Source organism: Culex pipiens, chromosome 3 (genome assembly GCF_016801865.2).
Source record: "Culex pipiens pallens isolate TS chromosome 3, TS_CPP_V2, whole genome shotgun sequence".
In the NCBI taxonomy this organism is placed as follows: domain Eukaryota; kingdom Metazoa; phylum Arthropoda; class Insecta; order Diptera; family Culicidae; genus Culex; species Culex pipiens.
The window spans coordinates 126,898,075-126,921,493 of record NC_068939.1 but is presented as its reverse complement, the minus strand read 5'-3'; the positions used below and the strand labels follow the sequence as shown (position 1 = coordinate 126,921,493).

General features: G+C 36.2%; 3 protein-coding genes across 8 annotated transcripts in view; 1 reads left to right on the top strand and 2 right to left on the bottom strand.

The window, feature by feature from the left end:
- The window catches only part of LOC120414375 (proline dehydrogenase 1, mitochondrial), a 63,949-nt gene extending 49,839 nt beyond the window's left edge, over window positions 1–14,110 (top strand). For all 3 annotated transcript variants that reach the window (XM_039575543.2, XM_039575542.2, XM_039575544.2), the window contains exon 11: window positions 12,428–14,110. In XM_039575543.2, the coding sequence (XP_039431477.1) occupies window positions 12,428–12,633 (206 nt within the window). In that variant the 3' untranslated portion in view covers window positions 12,634–14,110. The remainder of the gene's footprint in view (window positions 1–12,427) is intronic.
- Window positions 841–4,163, bottom strand: LOC120414374 (cartilage oligomeric matrix protein-like). Of its 4 annotated transcripts, XM_052709373.1 has the most exons (5): window positions 3,887–4,156; window positions 2,542–3,824; window positions 1,745–2,491; window positions 1,414–1,690; window positions 841–1,354 (listed from the first exon to the last, which is right to left on the bottom strand). In XM_052709373.1, the coding sequence occupies exons 1-4, from the start codon at window positions 3,952–3,954 to the stop codon at window positions 1,602–1,604; spliced, it is 2,187 nt and encodes a 728-aa protein (XP_052565333.1). In that variant the 5' UTR covers window positions 3,955–4,156; the 3' UTR covers window positions 841–1,354; window positions 1,414–1,601. The 4 variants fall into 4 exon arrangements, with proteins under 4 accessions (XP_052565333.1, XP_052565332.1, XP_052565331.1 ...); XM_052709372.1 differs by having other exon boundaries at window positions 841–1,283; window positions 1,353–2,491; window positions 3,887–4,163; XM_052709371.1 differs by having other exon boundaries at window positions 1,414–2,491; window positions 3,887–4,163.
- An 8,695-nt stretch (window positions 14,111–22,805) lies between the features above and the next one.
- Window positions 22,806–23,419, bottom strand: part of LOC120414381 (carboxypeptidase D) — an 86,731-nt gene continuing 86,117 nt past the window's right edge. The window contains exon 12 of the mRNA XM_039575551.2: window positions 22,806–23,373. Within this exon, the coding sequence (XP_039431485.1) occupies window positions 23,270–23,373 (104 nt within the window). The 3' untranslated portion in view covers window positions 22,806–23,269. The remainder of the gene's footprint in view (window positions 23,374–23,419) is intronic.

Genomic DNA, 23,419 nt, shown 5'->3' with positions numbered 1-23,419 from the left:
CTCGAGGCCATGATTTTCTCGGACGATGGCTGTCCAATTTTGGGTGATGGTTAATTGAATTTACGTGGAAAATTGGCTATAAATTCTACAATATTGTGGAAAAAACCCATAAATTGTGGACGAAGGAAATCTGTATATTTATGAATGGCATTGGAAGATTGGACAAGCTGCAGGGTAACGAAAGGGGTAACCAATCGCCCTCTTCAACGACGAAATTCCGAGCATCCGTCCATCTCGTCCGTTTTTCATCATCCGTCCGGCAAGCTGACGAGGAACCGCCGTAAGCCAAGATGCCGGCACGAACATAGCTACTTCCCGGCACCGAAGACCAGAATTCCACAGCCGGAACAAGTAGTCGTAATTGTCTTCTTACACCTAGGTCGTCATAATCCCAACGGTCAATTAATTCTAAACTGGAGGGACATTGTTTTATTATTTATAGATAAACTACAAAAATCTGCTAAGAACCGTGACCATTCTCGCATTAACCGTAGCATAATGTTTAGCAGAGGTTCTCGATCTTAACACAAATGGGGAAAATCCAGTTTCATTTTTCAATGGAACGATGTAATCTGGGCAGTGTTTGGTGAAATTTGTGTCATCACCCTTAAATAGGACTTCACGAAACTAAAAAGAAATTCAAAATTAGTCACATAGATATCATCTCTCTGCAAGACTGCCAAACCGATGAAACAGGTCCCTTTTATCTTGAATATCCGTCCAAAATATCTGAATCGAATAAAACTTTTCTGACTTTAAAAAACAAACCAGCTACAAATAAAAACAACTTTTCCATGGTTACGGTTGGAAGTGGGATGAAAAATTACTGTGATCAAAAGATACTGTGATGAAAATAATTGCGCAGGACTCTAGAGAAGTGCAAAATACGCAATAACTTCAAACATTTAATTTAATCGCATCCGTACTCAAAACTACACAAATCGCTATCAGAATCCAGTTCGGTCTACTTTTTAGACCCGCAACTCCCTCAGGAGTGACAGCGTTCTGCAGTCTTTCAATGGCAGAATCCAGCTTCCTAGCTCCTTCTCCAACTTCAGTACAATTCCGCCCATCCCCGTCGTATCCCGGCGGACACCCGCCGCAGCTGAAGAAGGGAAAGTAGCTGGATTCTGCACACTGCACACCTGGAAAGCACGGGTTGTTGTTGCAAAGCCGCCGAGGTGTACAATGGGGAAGGCATCCGTCAGCCCGTTGACACCCCGTACAGCGGTCCAGCGAGCTGCGAAGGGATGCGATCTGCTGGAAAAGCTTGTCGATGTAGCCTTTTTTAAGGGGAATAATTGGTTGAAGTTGGCGCTTTTGAAATGTTTAGAAGTATTTGATGATCTTACCGCTGAAAGTGAAGATATTGTGAGGTTATTTGAGATTTTTTATTATATCACGAACAAATACCAATTCGGCTCTTCCATCGATGCTACTGGAAGTATTATCAGCAATAAGAATGCTATGCAGAACATGTTTGTTCTAACTCTGCTGCTAGTTCTAAAGTTCACTTACGCGATTTGTTGTGAATTTAGTTAAACCACTTTGTCATGGATCGTTAACTTATTTGTAGCAGGGAATTACAAAGTGTAGACGTTTTACAACCAGCTTTCCTCGACAACTGTAACGTTATTGTTCTGCTTGATTGACGGATCCAATTGGTTGAAAATATCGCGAGGAACTCCATCTGTTGACAATAAAATCAATACCACTAAACTGAAAAATCTCAAAAATCGCTTACCATTGCACTTGTACTTCAAATTTGACCACGTCACGAAGGCCTGCGAGAAGGTGTAGATCCCTAGCCGTCCCCCTTTGATAGTGCCTTCAAACACATTACCAGAATCCGCCTCCAACCTGTCACCCTGGTACAGCTGAACCCGTATCAACCCGATCCTCGGCCGATGTAGCACCTTCCAGCGGTACGCAGTGCTGAACCGCCAAGCCTTCTTCTCCGGATCTTGCCACAGTAGCTTCGTCTGCCCCTCCACACTGGCATCGTGCCACAGGCTATTCCGGAGCATCTCTCCCGGACCGGTCCGGCTGTTGACCAGCTTGAGCAGAATTCCAGGGGTAGCCTTCGCCACGAACGGCCACTTGTCCCAGTACTGCTGGGCGCCGGCTTTCCACGACACGAAGTAGAACAATCTTGCGTTGACAAAGCCGAACACAAATCCTATAAAGTCGTCGTCGACAAACTTTGGATCCGGCTCGACGAAAAACGTCCCCTCAAAGTCCAACCCCTCTAGCTTGTCGAGGCCTACCGCCAAGCCGGGATCGCTGTTCAAGCTCTGGTAAATCTCCGTTCCCTGATTGCGAATTTCCCAGTACGGATCGTCCTGGGATGTTCCCTTGGGATCGAGCGATAGCGTTGTAAAGTTCCGCAAATCTGCCTGCTTGATCGCTCCATTCAGGGGACAGTTATCCTTCCAATCTACGATGCTGTCTCCATCCAGATCATTCTCGCACCTGTCGCCAATTCCGTTTCCTGCAATTATCTTGTAATGTGTGAGTGTCTCAATCCTACAGGTTACTTACTGTTTACATCCTCCTGACCCGCGTTTGGAATCAGTTCGCAGTTGTCCAATCCATTCAGCACTCCATCATTGTCCCTGTCCTCGTCACAAGCATCTCCAATTCCATCTCCATCCGTGTCAAGCTGGGCACAGTTTTCCACCAGCGGACAGTTGTCCAAATCATCCTGGAATCCATCTCCGTCAGAATCCACCTCCGACGAGCACGCGTCTCCAACCTCATTCCCATCGGAATCCTCCTGGAACGGATTGTGCTTCACCCGACAGTTGTCGCACCCGTTCCCAACTCCGTCCCCGTCGTCATCCTCCTGCTCTGGATTGTAAACAAACGGGCAGTTGTCCCGCCCATTCACCAGTCCATCTCCATCGATGTCATTGTCACACTCATTCCCTCGTCCATCACCGTCGACGTCCGTCTGCTTTCGGTTCGAAACCTTTGCGCAGTTGTCACAAGCATCGCCAATCTTGTCCCCGTCGGAGTCCTCCTGCGCAGGATTCGAAACGTACCGACAGTTGTCCGCCAGATTGCCAACGCCGTCCGCATCGACATCCTCCTCGCAAGCATCTCCCCTTCCATCGTTGTCCGCATCCTCCTGTCCGGAGTTTGGATGCCGCGGACAGTTGTCCGCCCCGTCCGGATATCCGTCCGCGTCGCTATCCTTCGCGCAGAAAATCCCGTCGCCAGCTAATCCTACCGGACAGTCGCCACACTTGAAGTACGGTTCCGACGGTACCATCTGACAGTTGACTCCGCCGTAGCATGAATTCTCCAGGCAAGGATTCCTGCTGCAGGTCATTCCATCTCCCACGAACCCCGTTGGACATGGTCCGCACTCGTAGAACGGATCCCGTTCCGTCCAAGAGCAGTTGACGCTCGGGAAGCACGGTTCGTCACCGCAGACATCTTCCGGTGAACAGCTCCGACCATCTCCTTCAAACCCCGGTGGGCAGTCTCCACACTCGAAGAACGGAACCTTGTCAACCCAGGTGCAGCTAACGCCTCGAAAGCAGGGCCCTTCTCCGCAAGGATCTCGCGCCGTACAGTTGCGACCATCGCCTCGATAGCCCTGCGGGCAGTCACCACAGCTGAAGAACGGGTAGTGATCGGACTCCTCGCAGGTCACGTCCGGAAAGCAGGGATTGTTGCTGCACAACTTGCGCGGTGGTTCGCAAGGCGTACTGTCACTGATACAGCTGGCTTCTGAAGCAATTCGTGGACATCTGGCGCATCGGTGCAGCAAGTCTCGGAGCAGCGTTACCTCCCCGTATATCAGGTCGGCTTGACCGCTGCAAAGGAACCCATGATCATGAGCGGGAAGAATATCGACAAGCAAAATTGCAAACGTTACCATCTAGCTTCGCTAGATTGCGAGACTGGAGATGTGATTAAAAGCAAGAACGTCGCGAACAACATCATTCATTGAACTAACGCTAATGCTTGCGTTAAGCTTGGAAAGCGTTATTAACCCGTAGCGAATACCCTAACAAACCGTTACTAATGACTTGCTAGTGATAACATTCAGAATGTCACAACTCAAATAGTTATAGTTCCACCACCAACATCAAAAATGAATTAAAAGAGACAGAGCTGAAGAGCCTTAGCGTTTGTATCAAGCGTTTGTAGCACAGTGCCAGAGTTTTTTTCTTTTGTAATAAAACACTAGAATAGATCGTATTAAACACATTCAGTTTCATTTTATTTGTTCACGATTGTTTCACCTTATCGAATCTTGGACTTTGGTGGTGGTTGTGGTGCCCTGCTATTACTTTGCACGTAAACGTGAGGTATTACACCCTTCTTCTGCGAGTACCTTTCCATTGCGATAGCATCATTGCGAGTAATAAGGGCAATATGGTCGCCTTCATCGTCGATCCAGTAGCAGTTTGGCTGCTTCCAGCTTCCGACTTCCGGGCAATGATAAGCCGCCGCAGTCAGCATATCCTGGATCCAATTGAAACTAATTGTAGTTTCGGGGAACATTAGGTGTATATGAGTGCCGTTTTTCTGAACAGCTGTGACCTTGCAGACAAAATTGTCTATCGGGGATGCTGCCTGTACGGAGTCGTTATTCATGGTTGTCTGAGATAAGTTTTTTCGTCACTTTTACAAAATTTGATGTTTCACGATGCACCGCTAGAACGAGTGTGGCTGTTGAGAATCGTGATAACAATTTAATTTTTTCAATTCAAGTGCATAAGCTGTGATAAGATAAGCCATTTCCTTTTTGTTGGTGTTATGCTATCTTGTTATATGACGATTTATATTATTTAAAATATAAATATGCAGCAGTTTAATATGAAAGTAAAAGAAAAAAAAAGTGCTTCGATTTGGCTCAAACTTGGACTGGAGGTTCCCTGGCCGAAATAATTTTTGTTTCAAATGCCGTTTTCACGGTTTTTGGACCAAAGAGCCTATATCCGAAAATATTTTCAACGGATTCCTCGGACAATTTCACATAACATATCAAAAAATGGGCGAGGTTCATTAACAGGATTCCAAGATATGATGTTTTGAAAATAAAATCTGGGTTTTTCGCAATGCGCCGCTCGCAAAAACAAGAAAATGACGAAAACGGGACAAAATCAACTTGTCGCACACAAAACTGCGATAACTCAAAAAATTCAACTGGTGTACTGCCGTTCTACGCATAATTGTCCCATGTCATTTTTGGTCGGTTCTGACTTTTTGTCATTTTTAAGTTTAGTTTGACGTTTACTTTTCGAAATACACATAAATTCTTGTACTTTGTTTGGAAAATCATTGAAAACAACACCAAGTCTGTTTGTCCCATCGTTGTACTTCTACGAAAAATTGTCCCACCAAGTATTTTCTTTTACGAATTTATCAGTTTTCCGAAGTATTGTGTCTTGTTTACCTATTGTATAGCAAGAGGATTACAAATAAGAGTGATAAACTGCTAACTGGGATGATTAGGGACGTCTAAGCTGAATTGGGACCCACGGGACAATTATGCGTAGAAACACAGAAATCGGTCGAAAAATTTCAATTGCGTTTATCTCAGTTGCACTTTTTTGAACATGGGACAATTATGCGTAGAACGGCAGTGTATGTGTTTATAATGTTGTTTGTTGATTGTCTCTTTCCACGAGAGGTTGTTTGTTGATTGCAAAAAGAAGAATTACTAACTATGCAGTTTTTTCTTGTTTCAGCAACTGAGCTGCTTACCAGCAATATTTCCAAGTAGCACGTAAAACATCGCTGTTTGATGTTGAACAAATGCTGCACAAGCGTTTTTATACGTTAATTTTTGAACAAGTGTCATTAAATTTGGCTAATTGTTTAACATGTTGTGTAACACAAATGCCAAATCTAGCAACGGAATACAAATATTTCATTTTGAAGTTTATTCTGACTCAAATGAAACATGCTTGTAGAACTCGAAAAGCAAAATGACATTTGTAGACATGATGTTCCATTTCAGTTTCCTAAACTTTTGGCTTCGGCTGGTATTTCTCGTAAACAAGTTGTTTATGTGTAGTTCGGGTTCGTGTTTTAAAAACCGAGCAAGAACATGTTGACGAAACAAGCACAGATAGTTCTAAAAATAGATACAGCTTATGCACAGAAGAAGTTTTGTCAAACTGTTAGTGAACTTGGTAAAGCCTACACACAAAATCAGAAGTATCCCTCAAAAGGATACTTTCTATCCATTTTTCAAGTTCACCCGGCGTCACCCTTTCAAAAGGGTATGTCAAAACCAGTACATTTTCGATACCCTTTTAAAAGGGTGACGGCGGGTGAATTTGAAAAAAGGATACTTTTGACTTTGAGTGTAGATGATCGCAGACTTCTCATTGACGTTTAGGCATGCTCATCCAACATAACCCCTCGTGGAAAGATGCAGACGCGCGCCCGGATTTGACATTTTGGAGTGATCTTGGGATCGATACTAGTCCTATGGATTCTTCATCAAAAAGGAACAAAAAATGATTTTCAAAAGCATAGAAAGAAATTGAATGTTTTTTTATTGTTGGTATTTTTATTATTCATGGATTCATAGTCCCGCCCGTGTGGATCAATCGGACCGCGCTCTGGACTCACAATCCAGAGGTCGACGGTTCGAATCCCGCGGCGGGCGCTCTAAAATTCTTTGTGTAAATATGGGTATTCGGCGCCGTCGCTCCGTGCCATACTTTCATACACTTAGGAGCCCAGGGCGGCGAAGTCCTTGTAGATAAAAAGGAAGACACTAGTGGTTGGTACTAGCAATGGTGGCCGACAGCTATAAAGTCAACTTCGTTCGTTTGGATAAAAGACGTGTCCCTGTCAAAACTAATAAATCACAAAAAAGTAAAAGTATCGTAAAGTGACTACATCCTCAAGAAAGGTGGGGCAACAATATGGACGTTTTAGAATTTTCGTCGTTTATGGACACCCTCTGAAAAAAAAAAATCCTCAAGCGAACACCTGGGACGTATTTTATAAAAAAAAACCCTCTTTAACGTTCTTGTCTGTCAAGATATGTTCTTGAACGGTTATCAAAACGTTTGCCTAACTAACTTCTGAATCTTAAAGGCAGAATGTTGTTAAACGGTTCAAACGACGATTACCTAACCCGGTTCAGTATCTTACAAACGAAAGTTTTTATGACATGTTTAACAAACGTTCTCTATGCAAGTATGACTTGAGCAATATTTTGAATTTTTTTAATCAAGACTAACATTTCAAAAGGGAGTAATATTGAATGTTTGGCTCTTTTGAAATGTCTTGATTCAAAAAATAAAAATATTGTTTTCGAAAAGTTCAGAAAATTTCACGAATGTTTCATGTTTTAACATTGAAAATCGGACATTAGGGTGAGACTTAGAAAACTTCAATGTTTCTGTTTCTTTTTCTTTAAGCCGCTGTATCTCAGCTACCAGAGGTCCAATTTTCAATGTCTCTTAGACAATTTTATAGCAAATTTTCTGAACTTTTCACAAAAAAATGTTTTTAGAAACGGTCACTCATGGTCACTATTTTTAAAAATCGAAAAACTGCAAATATTTGACTAAAATCAAACTTTCGGTGGCTATATCTTTAAAACGGAGCCCTTTATCAAAAAATAAAAAAAGATGTTTTTGCACGATTTTTTTTTCAAAAATCACATTTTTGCCTTTCTTACTAAAGAAAGGTATAGGTTTTACTTTAAGGCTGGACGTCATTTTCATCTTCGTAAATATGTCGATTCAGCATGAATTTTAATCGGAAAAATCGTCAAAAAATCACACTGCATCGATTTTAGACGCTCTATCGATTCACCTTGACAGAACTCGTCTATCTCCAACCCTCGAATTTTGAGAAAATAAATTCCGTGGAGTTCGAATGATGTCCGTGTGTGGTAAAATTTTTGCCAAATTTTGTGTCACGTAGTCCTCGGCTCCCCTATTTTCGATTTTGATTGTTAAAAGTGCATTTGAAAGCTGGTGTGCTGAACAAGGGTCATTTTGAGACCGAATTTCGAAATATCCATCTGTTTTCGGATGCGGCCAGACTTTTCAACAAAATACACAGTTTTCAAATGAAAATATGGTCAAAAATTTTTATTTTCATATCTTTTATTTATCTCAAAAAATTTTTTAGCTCTACAACCTCCCAAATTTTCATCCAGATCCATAATCTGGTTCTGGAGTTAGAGCCGTTTGATTAACCTACCAAAAGAAAAAAAAATCCCTTGAAAAAGGTAAAAGCCCACCTGGTGACCTTCGCCAACACTTTTCATTTCCGATTTTATCCGAAATTTTTTTCTACATTCATAGTACAGACCATGAGTGAGCATCTGAAACAAATTTGACATCTATCGGCAATCCGGATCAATTTTTAGAGCGATTTACTTTTTGCCTTTCTTACTAAAGAAAGGTATAGGTTTTACTTTAAGGCTGAACGTCATTTTCATCTTTGTAAATATGTCGATTCAGCATGAATTTTAATCGGAAAAATCGTCAAAAAATCACACTGCATCGATTTTTGACGCTTCGTCGCCAAGTCGACAAGTTGTCAAGTGAGCCTCGAATACTGGCGCGAGAATGCTGGCGCATATATTTTGTGGCTCGACTTATACTCGTTTTGTAGTAGCTTGTCTACCGATGTTTCCTACAACGTGTAAGATATCGTAGCTTTTCGTTTTCTTTTGCCCTATGCGTTTTTGCATAACTGTCCAATGTTTATGCAAAAACTTTTGTGACATAGGACATTCATCCGGCTACAATCAATTTGTTTCCCGTGTGCTCCTAAAATCGCCTAAAGGTAGACGTCATTTTTCGTGATTTCGTAAGTTTATTTAACAGGGTTCATTGGATTCCAATAGGAGCTTTCTAAGCTTTTCATCGTTTATATCGTTTTCAAAGTTTTCAATGCTGGCGACGCCAATGGCTTTCTACTTAAGGTAGTCGCGATTGAGTGTGTAGTGGTGCGGTTTTAAAAATAGCTATTTCTGACACTCTCACTTATGTAGAAGCTGAATGGCGAGCTTCTCTGCACCGTGCGGCACACGCGGTTCACTTGTAGGGGAAACATACCCATTTTAATCACTCTAAGCCGTTCGACCAATTATCATCACTTTTGCCGTTTTCCGCTATTAAATCAACTTTTTCAAGTGTATCAACAATGGAGAGTTGTTTGCTCACTTTTATTTGAGCTATTTATTACTTTGGACCAGTCATGAGCAAAGTGCTGATAGGCCGATAATAGAAATAGGCTGAAAAAGGGTATAGTTCCCCTACCTCGGTTTCACGGTGGGTAAGAAGGGGATTATTATGCAACTTGCATGCACCTAGGAAATTCCTTCTGAAGGTTGTTGGGGGGACTATTCTGAGTCAGAAAAATCGATTCCCAAAATATTCTGTCGGTGAAAACTGATTTTATCTCGATTTGAAGATAAAAAACCTACTATATCGCCTAAAACCTCGAAAATACGTCTAAAATCTTAGTCTAACTCTGGAAAAAGAAGTTAATTTAAATCAAGATATCAATTCTTAGTTCCCAAAATATAATCCTGACATAGAACACCTTAAATCGGTCCATTACATGAGTCCCAGCGTCATCAGGAGGTGTGAAATAGTGTTATTTAAAAAAAATATTTTCAATTTGCTCCGGTAAATCAACAGTCATGTCTGAATTCAAAAACTAATGTTGTAGCATTGTTGCAAACAAAATGAAGAACAATTTTGCAGAATAAAGTATGACATTTTATCCATTTTCAGTAAAGTTATGTCAATTTTAGTGGGGAAATTGCTGCCAATTTTCAAAATTCTTAGATATTTGTCTCATTCCTGTTATAAACAGCTACTACGATCATACTCAGTAAGATGTAACAAAAACTACTTTTTGGCGTGCATTCAGGGGCTGGTTAAGGTGGGCGTACTGCGCTCAAATCCCAAATATGAGCTTGATTGAACTTAAAACGCATTTGAATTTTACATAGGATTCAACTCGTAAAAAACATGTTTTTCAAAAATGTAGATTTTTTAGGCACTTTGGCCACTGAAGCGTTTATTGTCAACATCATTGGCGTGTAGGCCAGATCCTTGCGCATGTTTTGGTATATATAACATTGAAGTTTTGAGCAAAATGGAATGGCGCGTCGCCTATCTTTTCTGCTGATCCGTTTTTTCGAAAAATTTCAAAACTTTGAAGGCCTGAGCTCCAGAGTGCGTCAATTCAATGATATATACCGTAAAACGGGGTGACTTTGATAGCCGGGGTGACTTTGATAGGTTTGCGATTTTTCCGCAAAATGAAGAGTACAATTAAAATACGTAAGAAATGGTTTAGAAACATACTGACCGTGGTAGAGAAGTGTTCAAAGTACCTCAAGAAGAACTTTTCATAAAATTTTGACAAGTTTAAATATTTAGTTAACTATAGTTAAGAAAATGTTGATGAAAGTCATTATTTTAAACTTCTCAAAGTGTCATGATTTTCTCAATGAACATGATTTTTAATCGGAAAACGGATTGCATTTTCAGATTATTAGGACAATTTTCCACTAGGAGAAGGTTAACAAAGTTTGTAAATAATAAATAATATGTGTTTTTGAAACACAATTAAAAAAACTCCAAATTTATAGGCAATTTCAGTTGAACAAATTTCATGTAAAATGTGAAAACTTGTGATTCGTACTTCGAATTCAGTTTAAAATGCAATATAAATCGATAAATTTATAACCAAAAATAGTTTTAACAAGTTTCAGGCAAAATTCCGACTTTTTGACAATTTTACCTAAAATTTATATGTATTTTGCTAAAAAGCTTAAACACTTAGTTAACTAAATATAAACATTGATTTTTTTTTCTTAAAAACTATATCAGCTACTTCAGTGATGGTACATTTAGCATACAAATCTTAAATATGATTTTAACAAGAAAAACTATGACTGTCAAAGTCACCCCGGAATTGAAACTAAGAATTTTTAACGTAACTATTTTTCTAAATATTATTGAAAAAACTTTTTTTCCGAAATAGTGCATGGACTTTGTGTGGCCTACCCCTGTACATGTTATAAAAATAATAATCTTGAGAAAAACCTTAACTGTTGGAAAATATTCTACAAACCAATTGAAATCCTATCAAAGTCACCCCGGTTTACGGTATACCGAAACATGCGCAAGGATCTGGCCTACACGCCAATGATGTTGACAATAAACGTGGCCAAAGTGCCTAAAAAATCTACATTTTTGAAAAACATGTTTTTTACGAGTTGAATCCTATGAAAAATTCAAATGCATAGCGACAGCTCCTATTAAGTTCAATCAAGCTTATATTTGGGATTTGGACTCAGTATGCCCACCGTAACCAGCCCCTGAATGCCCGCCAAAATGTAATTTTTGTAACATCCTACTGATTATGATCATAGTAGCTGTTTATAACAGGAATTGATTAAATATCGAAAAATTTTGAAAATTGGCAGCAACTTTCCCACTAAAACAGACATAACATTACCAAAAATGGATAAAATGTCATACTTTTTTCTGCAAAATTGTTCTTCATTTTGTTTGCAACAATGCTACAACATCAATTTTCGAATTCAGACATGACAAATGATTTACCAGAGCAAATTGAAAATATGTTTTTTTCAAATAACACTATTTTACACCTCCTGATGACGCTGGGACTCATGTAATGGACCGATTTAAGGTGTACTATGTCAGGATTATATTTTGAGAACTAAGAATTGATATCTTGATGAAAATTAACTTCTTTGTCCAGAGTTAGACCGAGATTTTAGACGTATTTTTGAGCTTTTAGGTGATATATTATGTTTTTTAACTTCAAATCGAGATAAAATCAGTTTTCACCGACAGAATATTTTGGGAATCGGTTTTTCTGACTCAGAATAGTTCCCCCAACAAACCCCAGAAGGAATTTCCGAGGTGCATGCAAGTTGCATAATAATCCCCTTCTTACCCACCGTGTTTTTCTTTACGCCTGCTTTGTTCGGTACGATGGTACGATGAACCAAAATACCACCACACAAAAGGGCTCGACCGATGCTAGAAAACCAAAACCGCGGTGTGCGTTGTCACGTCACGTTGACGCATGGGAAGCTTGCTATGCTCGCGTTTGTCATATACTCTTGTTTGATTAAGAATATGTACGATTACAAATATTCTTTTGGTGAAAATTGCGTTTTTTATTTCTTTTCGAAAGCATATCATTTATAATACTTTGCTTTCATCATTAGACTTTCTATTGTACTGACGTTATTAATAAACAAAGTCGTTGTTATGAATTTAAAGAAGAACTTCTACTATTGTTATATTCTTTAGTAAGAAAGGCTTGTTAACCAATGAAACAAAATAGCTTCTTTTTTCAACAACCAGTTCGGAAATCTCTTGGCAAACAAAGATAGTGAACCTAACCTATATATCTTTTCCCTTCCTCCTTCCAGGCCAAGCCGGCTACTCCGCGTACAAGTACATCCCGTACGGTCCCGTCAACGAGGTGCTGCCCTACCTGTCGCGGCGAGCCCAGGAAAACAAGGGCGTCCTGCAGAAGATCAAGAAGGAGAAGCGTCTGCTGCTGTCCGAGATCACCAAGCGGCTAGCCAAGGGTCAGCTGTTTTACAAGCCCAACGGCAAGTACACCCCGATCTAAGTCAAGTCAGCTAGCAACTACTACAACTACTCAAAAGTTACGGTCCCACACTCACAACATTGCGCAGCCCCGGAAACAAAAAAAGTGTGTGTCCAGTTTCTGTTTTGTGAACGTACTACCTGTACTAGTTGTGTATTCCCAGCATCCTCGAATCAAGAATCCCAGTTTAGTCGATTTAGTGTGTCGATATTTGCCACAGAAAAAGGTAGGTTCAGAATGCTCACCCTCCTAAACTTCCTGCTTTTAGCTGAAAAATCGTAATTTGTGATTGTAATTTTAGTTCCGAACCGCGTATTATTCGATTAAGCGCTAAAATATTTTGAAAATAAAACCAGTGACCTTTCTAGGTTATCTGAAAAAAAGTTGTATTAAAAGTCCTTTTTATTTCGTCTGCTAAGTTATCAAAATATTCACTTAAATTAAAACAAAAAACCCGAACAGATCTGATGTAAACTTTGTGTAACATTTCGTCGCCCCCCCTTTCTCCCCATTCCTCCCTTCCTTCATTAGTGTCAGAAACGAAAACCAAAAAATAGTACACTTTAAACGTAAACGAACCCAGTTTTAACAAAAATAACAACTAAAGAAACTGCCTCAGGTCGAAGAAAAAGTGTGTGTGAATAATTGCAACCAACAGCAACGTCCAGCACGACCCTCGACAACGCGCGGTTAAAAATAACAAGATCTGAACGTCTGTGTTTTTTTTCTGAATGTTGTTTCACACACCACTCGAAACCAAACTTTGCATCAACCCATAGAGAAAAAATATCAAAAAATGTATTTTATTTGTATTGCAACTTCCCGTGTAAAAATACATAGAAAACAAAGTAAACTTAAACTTATGTCGAAGAACGCACTTGAAAAATTAATAAAAATAACAAACATTAAAACACACACACTCACTAATTACAATTCAAATGTTGACAATAACAAAAGTGAAACTAATGGTGTAACTTAATGAAAAAAGATAACAAAAAAGTGAAAGAAACCAGTTGAAAGACGTGACGAAATCAATTAAAAAACACAAGAAACTCATACATGAACTGTGTCCTGCGTGTATTATTGAAACCCTATTATTATCGCGAGTTACTCAGAGTAGGCGAAGCAGAAAAAGAAAAAGTGTTAACTGTTAAGTAAAGTTGAAGAAAACAAACAAAACACACACACGCAAACACACTCTCCTAAAAAAACATTAGAAGCTAGTGATGCTGGAAAACTGAAACACACATGCTGGAAAATTTGAAACGAAAAAAAATAATGAATATTTAATGCTATACATCTATAATATTAAAAAAAAAACACACACACACACACTAAACGTAGTCAAAACAAAACAAAAAACAAACAGGAAGTGAAAAAAACTAAAGGAAAGGAAAAACGGCCCACAAAAAAAGGCAAACACACACACACAGAAAATGTTCTACTCGTAAGATGTGTAAAAATAATTAAATCAAAATAAACAGTGAATAAAAGCGAAGCGAGTTGTGGATTTTATTGCGGAGAAAATGTCCTGAAAATTTCAGCTGGATTTTAAGCTTTTTTGCTTTGCTAGTATACGGTGATTTTAGCGGATTGCACTGGATTTCGCCATGTGATGTGATGATTGTCCAACTAAGCTCAAGTTTCCTTCGATAGTAGGGAATAGAATCTCTTAGAATAGAACCAATTCCACCCGAAACAGATTCTCACCACCATGACAGCCGTCCATTGCCGGCCGCTCTCATCTCATGGTTGCCACAAGGAAAGGGATTTGGAAGACGAGCAGTGTTGATGCTACACTTTTTTAAGGGGACAAGGGAACATCTCCACGGTGTCCCCAAGTAAATTTCGTTGGAGTTGGCCGGTTTCTGGGGAGATATAAGGTCTAGGATACGCTCTAAGCTAGCGTTACGACCATTTGCATAGTGAGTTTAAGGATTATAGTAATCGGATGTCAATACAATCCTTTTTTAATTATTTTCAATTTTTATTTTTATTTTCAAGGCAAATATCTGATGTTGCTGTCAAGACCATTCCCGTTGAGTTTTCAAATTTTAATTAAACCGTTCAATGCTAGCGAGCCGGCTGTTGAAAGCTTGAACTAATTGAAAGAGCATAGTACTAAGTACAATACACAAATTAATAACAAAACGCGCCCGTAGTCATTATGACATTTTCATTCTTTTTTTTTTCATTTTTAGTGAATAAAGAATGCATGCAAGACTCTAGAGCGATCACAATACTCCACGAACAGTGACACAACAAACGATGAAAATTAACACGAAAAAACAAAACTGCGCCTCCCCACAAGCAACGCACTAATCATTCATCTGGATTGTAAGCTTTATGGAAACAAAGTGCGCAGAAAATAAAGTTTTAGTTATGGAACCAACTAAAATCAATTGGGTCCTAAAATGAAGCTTAAATTGCTGATATTGTTGTTCACAACGGCAAAGCTTATTTTCCTGGGTACGACCGCAAAGGATTTAAAATGGAATATTAAATCATTTAAAAAAATAACTTCGCGGCCCTCCTTGACACAAAAGGTCCTTTTTGACAGATTGTTCCAAGGGGACCATAGCTGATCCTTCGAAAAAGGTTGTCTTTACAATTTATTTTTTTGCATTAAAATGAAAAAAGTGACCAAAAAGGATTTTAATCGTGTTTTTAACCGTTGTACGTATAAAATGACATAGGGCTTTAGGATTCAAGTACACACATATCACTTAAGGGTTTATAACTTAAGACAGGGTTGCCAGATCTTAAATCTTAATGACTAGTTTGAAAGATCTTTTAATTAACTAAAATAACAAAATATATAAATATTAAAATAACATGCCATAGTTTCAACATTTGCATGGAAAAAGTGTTTTAAAATGTATTTTACACTAGTTCAGTTGTTTTTCAATAAAAGTTTTCAAAAAATGTTAAATTTGACGAAAACAAAAATTTTAGCGAAAAAAAAACTTTAGCGATAGTAGACATCGAAAATTTTCAAAAATTCAAAAGATTTTTAAATCAACCCAAACATGCTAAAAATGATTCTAAACGCAGTGGAATTCATTTTAAATTGATTTTAACTAATTGCACTTAAATTTTCATAAAAATATTGATATTTTTTGAAAAAAAATTTTTGCCCCCTGATTTTTCGGGCCAACTTTGAAGGGGGGGGGGGAAACTTTAAATAAAATTTGTACCAGCCTTAAGCATATTAAATCAATTAACAAAAGTCTGAATCATAAGAATTTGTATCGTGTTTCGTTAATGAATAATGTTTATCAAACATTAAACATTTTTAAAGCAGTGGTATCAAGACTCAACCAAAAAAGCGTGACGTCACAGTCTCACGGCACAGTTTTCTTCATTTTTGAAGACAGGGGACCACTTTTGGAAAAGTTTGGATTTTCGTTGTCCTATATTGGACCCCCCTAATTTTTGCTCGAAAATGAGCAGTTCTTCGCTTTATTTTAGTAAAGTTCCTTAAAATTACATTATTTCGACTTGCTGAAGTTAAATAATCAGTCAAAAAATGATTGAATAGTTAATTCAATCATAAAATATAAATGCAGTTTTGTTGTGAAAATGCTAGTGGCCATGGCTGATTTCAGATGTCGAACTCAAAACACTTATTTTGGTAAAAAGGACTATTCAATATCAGCCAACATTGATTTAAATGATGCTGAACATGCCAAATAAAAGATTTGTAGGCAACAACACGCTTGAAATTATGATTTTATTGAATTTTTCATCAAAAACCCTTCAGAGGGTCCACTATAGGAAAGGGGTCCACTGATGGATAACGTACCCTAAAACATTATCTAAGGGTGCACAGCAACCAAAATTGTCAAACTTATGGACAGGGTTGCCAGGTTGCCAGATTAATCTGGGAATGCCAGATTTTTGAAGTGTCTGCCAGAATAAAGATCTACATTAGCTGTGCCAGTTTTTGACAGATTTTGACAGATTTTTCAGTTTCTGCCAATTTTTGACACCTTTTTGATTAAAATTAACGATTCTTATCAAAAATGAAAAAAATGTAAGGCCGTTGCAATTTTTTTCAAAGTTTATGTCGCCCCTCCCCCTTCAAAATTGGTCCAAAAAATCAGGGGGCAAAAAAATATTTTTTTCAAAAAACTTCAAAATTTGAATGAAAATAAAAGTCAGATCAACTGTAAACAATCTAAAACGCATTTTTCTGCATTGATAATCATATTTAGCATGTTTGGGCTGGATTTAAAATATTTTGAATTTTTATGAAATTCCAATCAACAGCACCGCAAAAACTTTATTTTTGGCAAAAAAAAAATCGTCAATACTTAGGTATTTTGGAAACTAATGATTGCAAAACGTCCAGGAAACTAATGATTGCAAAACGTCCAGGTGTATAATGCATTTTAAAACACTTTTGCATTCAAATGTTAAAACCGTGCCTCGCAAATTAAATTTTTATTTATTTTTAATTCCCCCTTCCCCTCCCCCCCCCCCCCTCCACGACTTTGGTCAGAGTCGAGGGACATAAACTTTAAAAAATATTTGCAACGGCCTAAATATTTATTTCACTGAAAACTAAAATTCAACCTTTTAGAGGTGGAAAAATCTGTTAAACCATCTGAATTCTAAAAATTTTAGCAGTTATTTTTTATTCTGTCCCCACATTCTATTCCTTGTTGTATGATTTTCGTCTGCCAGATTTTTTTAATCAATACTTTGCCAGATTTTTTCAAATTTAGCCTGGCATCCCTGCTTATGGACCCAATCCTGCAATAAAATTGGTCTGATTGTAAAAATAGTCAAACTTTGTTGTAAACTATTTGGAAGACTGTAGGTAAGGAGATGAATCATAAATTGTATCGATAGTTTCCGTAGTGTTGAAGATACTAAAATTTCTGTAACAAATCTTGGTGCACAAGCTCTGGTTGATGTGTTCCGTTTTTGCCTTCCTCACTTTACTGAGGAAAGGCTATAAAATCACTCGGAAAATGAATTTTTTAGTTAGACCTCCTAGACCTACCTTCATTTGTACATATCGACTCAGAATCACCAGCTGAGCAAATGTCTGTCACTGGAATATCTCATCACAGGCTCAACCGATTTTGGCCGGAATGGATTTAATCGATCCGTCTTAACGTCCCCTAAGTTGCTATTTAAATTCATGCAGTTTTATCATTTATTTAAAAAGTTATGTTAAAATAACTGTTTCATATTAAATTAAAATTATGGTAAAAAGGGTGGTTTTTTCATGAAACCCTCACATGTTATATATTTTTAGAAAGCATATGAGAAGACCTTTTAGGTGGAGTAAGAATTTTCAAGATCTGACTTACCTATCTTAAATTACAAGCAGTTTAAAAAATGGTCTGAATTCACATAACCTCAACTGGTCGGGTCTGATCGTTACGAAAAAGCCGTGTAGAGGGATGCCATTTTCCTCAAAGGCCGTGTCTGTTTAATCTTAACAAAAATTCTGTAGGTAGTCTGTTTTTAAACAAATCACTTATTTTTATTAGGACCTCTTAGGTGCTGCGAACGTTAGGGGAGATCCATGAACATGTGGACACTTTAGGCGGGTTGAAATCACTATAAATGAGAGGAAGGCACCAATCACCTAAAGGTGGATTAAGTAACGTTTTTTGTTGAAATTTCAAAAGTTAAAAAAACTGGAATTAAAAGAAAAAATTGAAAAGTTCCAAAAAAATAACAATGTTTAATATTGTCCATCCATAAGGCTACCAACTGTACGGATTTTTTTCCTTACCGTACGGATGTTCGACCTTCTCCGCGGATTTTTAACAGGCCGGAATTTTTGTACGGAATTTTTTTGCATAATACGGATTTGTACGGAATTTTAACAACTTTTTAAAAATGTCATTGCTTTTTTGATTGGGCCAAAGCTTTCTCTAATTAGATATTTTTATTTAACTGTCAGTTTGATTTTAAAGGGATAACTTGCATAATTTTCCGGGTTTTCCTCAGTTCAAACTTGATTGTCAATGATTGTTCTTTTCAAAATCCTTACAAAACATATTTATTAAATAAAAGATCAAATTTTGGCTTGTGAAAACCTTGTGTTGTGCTTGTATTTATAGGAACTCTAGAAATGTTTTGGTGAAAGCAAACTTGACAGTTCGTAAACTTTTAAACGTTTAACAAAAATATTTTTAATTCCCAAATTCCAAACTTATCTAAATAATTCCTTGACAGTTTTTGTTATACCATGGTGTCATATCGGTAAAGTATACGGATTTTGGCTCAGCAAGAGTTGGTAGCCTTATCCATCCATAAAATACTTTTTTTTGGAAATCTCATAAAAACATTAAATAAAATTAGAACCAGTCTAATAAAAAATCTCTTTTAATTTTTTTAATATTTGCTTGAATATTTATCATTTTTTTTATAATTTTGAATTTCTGAATTGTTGTTTATTTCAATTTTTTAAATAAGCTTATAACAGGGGTGCCCAACCTTTTGGCACTGCGGGCCAGATCTGATTTCTCTGAAGCAGTGGCGGGCCGGATCTAATGTTTGATAAAACTGGAAAAAGTAAATAATTTTTTTTTAAATTATTTTCATAAGGTTCTATTAGGCCGATGCAAATATTTAAAAAAGTTTTTGTCCCTCGGTCCTGGCCGAGGTCAAGGGGGGGGGGGGGGCAAAAAAATAAAAAAATATAAAAATTTAAATAACAAGCCATAGTCTTCACATTTAAATGAAAAAAGTGTTTTAAAATGCATTTTACACTAGTTCAGTTGTTTTGCAATCTCTAGTTTTCAAAAAATCAAAGATCTGACAAAAATAAAAATTGTATCAAAAAAAAAAGATTTTGCATCGAAAATTTAAAAAAAAATTAAGTTTTTTTTAATAAACCCAAACATGCTAAAAAGGATTTTAAACGCAGAAGAATGTATTTTAATTTGATTTCAGCTGGTTGCACTTGAATTTTCATTGAAATTTTGAAGTTTATTATAAAATTTTTTTTTTGCCCTTTGATTTTTCGGGTCAATTTTGAAGGGGGGGGGGGGGGGTGACAAAAACTTTTAAAAATATTTGTACCAGCCTTAAAATAGTCAAATAAATAAACAAGTGTTACAAATACTATCAATATATCTTCATTTAAATTAAAAAAAAAGAAAATTTCAATTAATTAAATTTATTTTAAATTTCAAAGAGGTATGATAAAATTTAGTGAAACGAAATTTGGATTCAAATCTTCATTACAAAAAAAAACACAATTTGCATTGTTTTGCACCTTTACTCAAATATTATACAAAATATTTTAAATTATTTAAAACACAGAAAACAATTGATAAGTGTGAAATTTATTTTTAATAATTTCCAATTCGTTATTCTTCAAACATCTTTAAACTATTTTTTGATTTCTGATTTATAAAAAAAAGCTATTTTAATCAAGTTCCTCAAAAAAGTAAAGTAAACATACAAACAGTAAAAACTGAAAATAAAATCCATGTGTTTTCATATATTTAACATTTTTACGAAATAGATAATTTTGTTTTCTTGCACAATTTTTCAGTTTAATAATTGATTCTGAAACTTTCAATAAAGAAATCATAAGAATTAAATTCAAACATAGAGAATATTTGAATATGAACAAAAAACATTTAAAAAATATACAAATACAAAATCCAAATAATAATCAGCAACATTTTATAGCAAAAGCAAATAAAAAAGGAAACAAAATGCTTAAAAATGATTGTTTGCTATAGTTGTAAAATTTTGATCTCAAATTATTTTTTTATGTAGACACTCAATTTATTTATATGAACAGCCTTAAGGGCCGGTCATAGAACTATTTTGAAAAACCGTCGCGGGCCGGATGAAATGGCTTCACGGGCCGGATCCGGCCCGCGGGCCGTACGTTGGACAGGCCTGGTTTATAACGTCATTCATAATTTGTTGAAAGTAGATAGAGAAATTGAATTACTCTTATTGAAAACATATTTATTAAATAAAAGATCAAATTTTGGCTTGTGAAAACCTTGTGTTGTGCTTGTATTTATAGGAACTCTAGAAATGTTTTGGTGAAAGCAAACTTGACAGTTCGTAAACTTTTAAACGTTTAACAAAAATATTTTTAATTCCCAAATTCCAAACTTATCTAAATAATTCCTTGACAGTTTTTGTTATACCATGGTGTCATATCGGTAAAGTACACGGATTTTGGCTCAGCAAGAGTTGGTAGCCTTATCCATCCATAAAATACTTTTTTTTTGGAAATCTCATAAAAACATTAAATAAAATTAGAACCAGTCTAATAAAAAATCTCTTTTAATTTTTTTAATATTTGCTTGAATATTTATCATTTTTTTTATAATTTTGAATTTCTGAATTGTTGTTTATTTCAATTTTTTAAATAAGCTTATAACAGGGGTGCCCAAACTTTTGGCACTGCGGGCCAGATCTGATTTCTCTGAAGCAGTGGCGGGCCGGATCTAATGTTTGATAAAACTGGAAAAAGTAAATGATTTTTTTTAATTATTTTCATAAGGTTCTATTAGGCCGATGCAAATATTTAAAAAAGTTTTTGTCCCTCGGTCCTGGCCGAGGTCAAGGGGGGGGGGGGCAAAAAAATAAAAAAATATAAAAATTTAAATAACAAGCCATAGTCTTCACATTTAAATGAAAAAAGTGTTTTAAAATGCATTTTACACTAGTTCAGTTGTTTTGCAATCTCTAGTTTTCAAAAAATCAAAGATCTGACAAAAATAAAAATTGTATCAAAAAAAAAAAAAGATTTTGCATCGAAAATTTAAAAAAAAATTAAGTTTTTTTTAATAAACCCAAACATGCTAAAAAGGATTTTAAACGCAGAAGAATGTATTTTAATTTGATTTTAGCTGGTTGCACTTGAATTTTCATTGAAATTTTGAAGTTTATTATAAAATTTTTTTTTTGCCCTTTGATTTTTCGGGTCAATTTTGAAGGGGGGGGGGGGGGGGGGTGACAAAAACTTTTAAAAATATTTGTACCAGCCTTAAAATAATCAAATAAATAAACAAGTGTTACAAATATTATCAATATATCTTCATTTAAATTTAAAAAAAGAAAATTTCAATTAATTAAATTTATTTTATATTTCAAAGAGGTATGGTAAAAATTAGTGAAACGAAATTTGAATTCAAATCTTCGTTACAAAAAAAAACACAATTTGCATTGTTTTTCACCTTAACTCAAGTATTATACAAAATATTTTAAATTATTTAAAACACAGAAAACAATTGATAAGTGTGCAATTTATGTTTAAAAGTTTCCAATTCGTTATTCTTCAAACATCTTTAAACTATTTTTTGATTTCTGATTGATATAAAAAACTATTTTAATCAAGTTCCTCAAAAAGTAAAGTTAACATACAAACAGTAAAAACTGAAAATAAAATCCATGTGTTTTCATATATTTAACATTTTTACGAAATAGATAATTTTGTTTTCTTGCACAATTTTTCAGTTTCATAATTGATTCTGAAACTATCAATAATGAAATCATAAGAATTAAATTCAAACATAGAGAATATTTGAATATGAACAAAAAACATTTTAAAAAATATACAAATACAAAATCCAAATAATAATCAGCAACATTTTATAGCAAAAGCAAATAAAAAAGGAAACAAAATGCTTCAAAATGAATTTTTGCTATAGTTGTAAAATTTTGATCTCAAATTATTTTTTTATGTAGACACTCAATTTATTTATATGAACAGCCTTAAGGGCCGGTCATAGAACTATTTTGAAAAACCGTCGCGGGACGGATGAAATGGTTTCACGGGCCGGATCCGGCCCGCGGGCCGTACGTTGGACAGGCCTGGTTTATAACGTCATTCATAATTTGTTGAAAGTAGATAGAGAAATTGAATTACTCTTATTGAACTCAAGATAGTATCGAGAAAATACGACTTACTGTTGACAAATTACGATCGTAATATTTTGATCGAGAAATTACGATTGAGTGCAATAATCACCACGTTATTTTTGATAAAAAAATAACAATGTCTTACAAAAGATTTTCAATCGATGATTTCTCAATAAAAAAAAAGTCAGAAACAAATATTCCTAAAATTATAAAGGGACCATCCACAAACCACGAGAAACTTTCTTAGGAATTCTCAACCCACCAATAAATACCAATTTTCCATTTGTACGGATATTCAACTTAAATAAATAAAAAAAAGATCATGTAAGACGATTGTGGAATTAATTTATTACACGAAAAAATAATAATCAAATCTTAAAATAACACATGGGTCACGTACAAATTCAGACTCGCAGACTCTTTCTTCGTTTCTTTCATAACCTCTGTCGTGAACCTCATAAGTACCAACTACATATTTTCCCAACTATAAGATTGCGCTCTTGTCATTTATAAATGTGCACTCGTTTATCATTGTCGCAATGATTATCACATTCGTTTTTAGTTTTTTTTTTCATTTGATTTTCTTACAGCTTGCTGCCGCCTTTCTAGCGAGAGAAACGATGGAATTGCACCACGGTCAGATCATTTCTGAGAAATAGTTCATCACTTTCGTAATTGACACCGTTTGGAATGAATTAACAACTGTTTGTTTGTTTGGATTGTACGCCCGGTAAAAAAATGCTTAACGATTAGCTATTTGTCTAGTGTCTAGTTAGAGTTTTTATCTGGAAGGCTAGTTGTTGCTGCGGAATGATGAGTTGAGCATCACGACCTCCTCCTCGCTGTCGTCCTCGGTGTCCTCGGGGTCCCGCTCGTCGTCGTAGTACGGTTGCAGCTCTGGAAGGATGAAGGACATTTTGATGTAATTTGATTTTAAAACTGT

Coding starts and splice junctions, on each gene's coding strand:
- LOC120414374 (XM_039575539.2), bottom strand. CDS start 3,954: ATGATGTTGTTCGCGACGTTCTTGCTTTTAATCACATCTCCAGTCTCG. Junction 3,825..3,886: donor CAATCTAGCGAAGCTAGATG/GTAACGTTTGCA, acceptor GTTCCTTTGCAG/CGGTCAAGCCGACCTGATAT. Junction 2,492..2,541: donor GGGTCAGGAGGATGTAAACA/GTAAGTAACCTG, acceptor AGATAATTGCAG/GAAACGGAATTGGCGACAGG.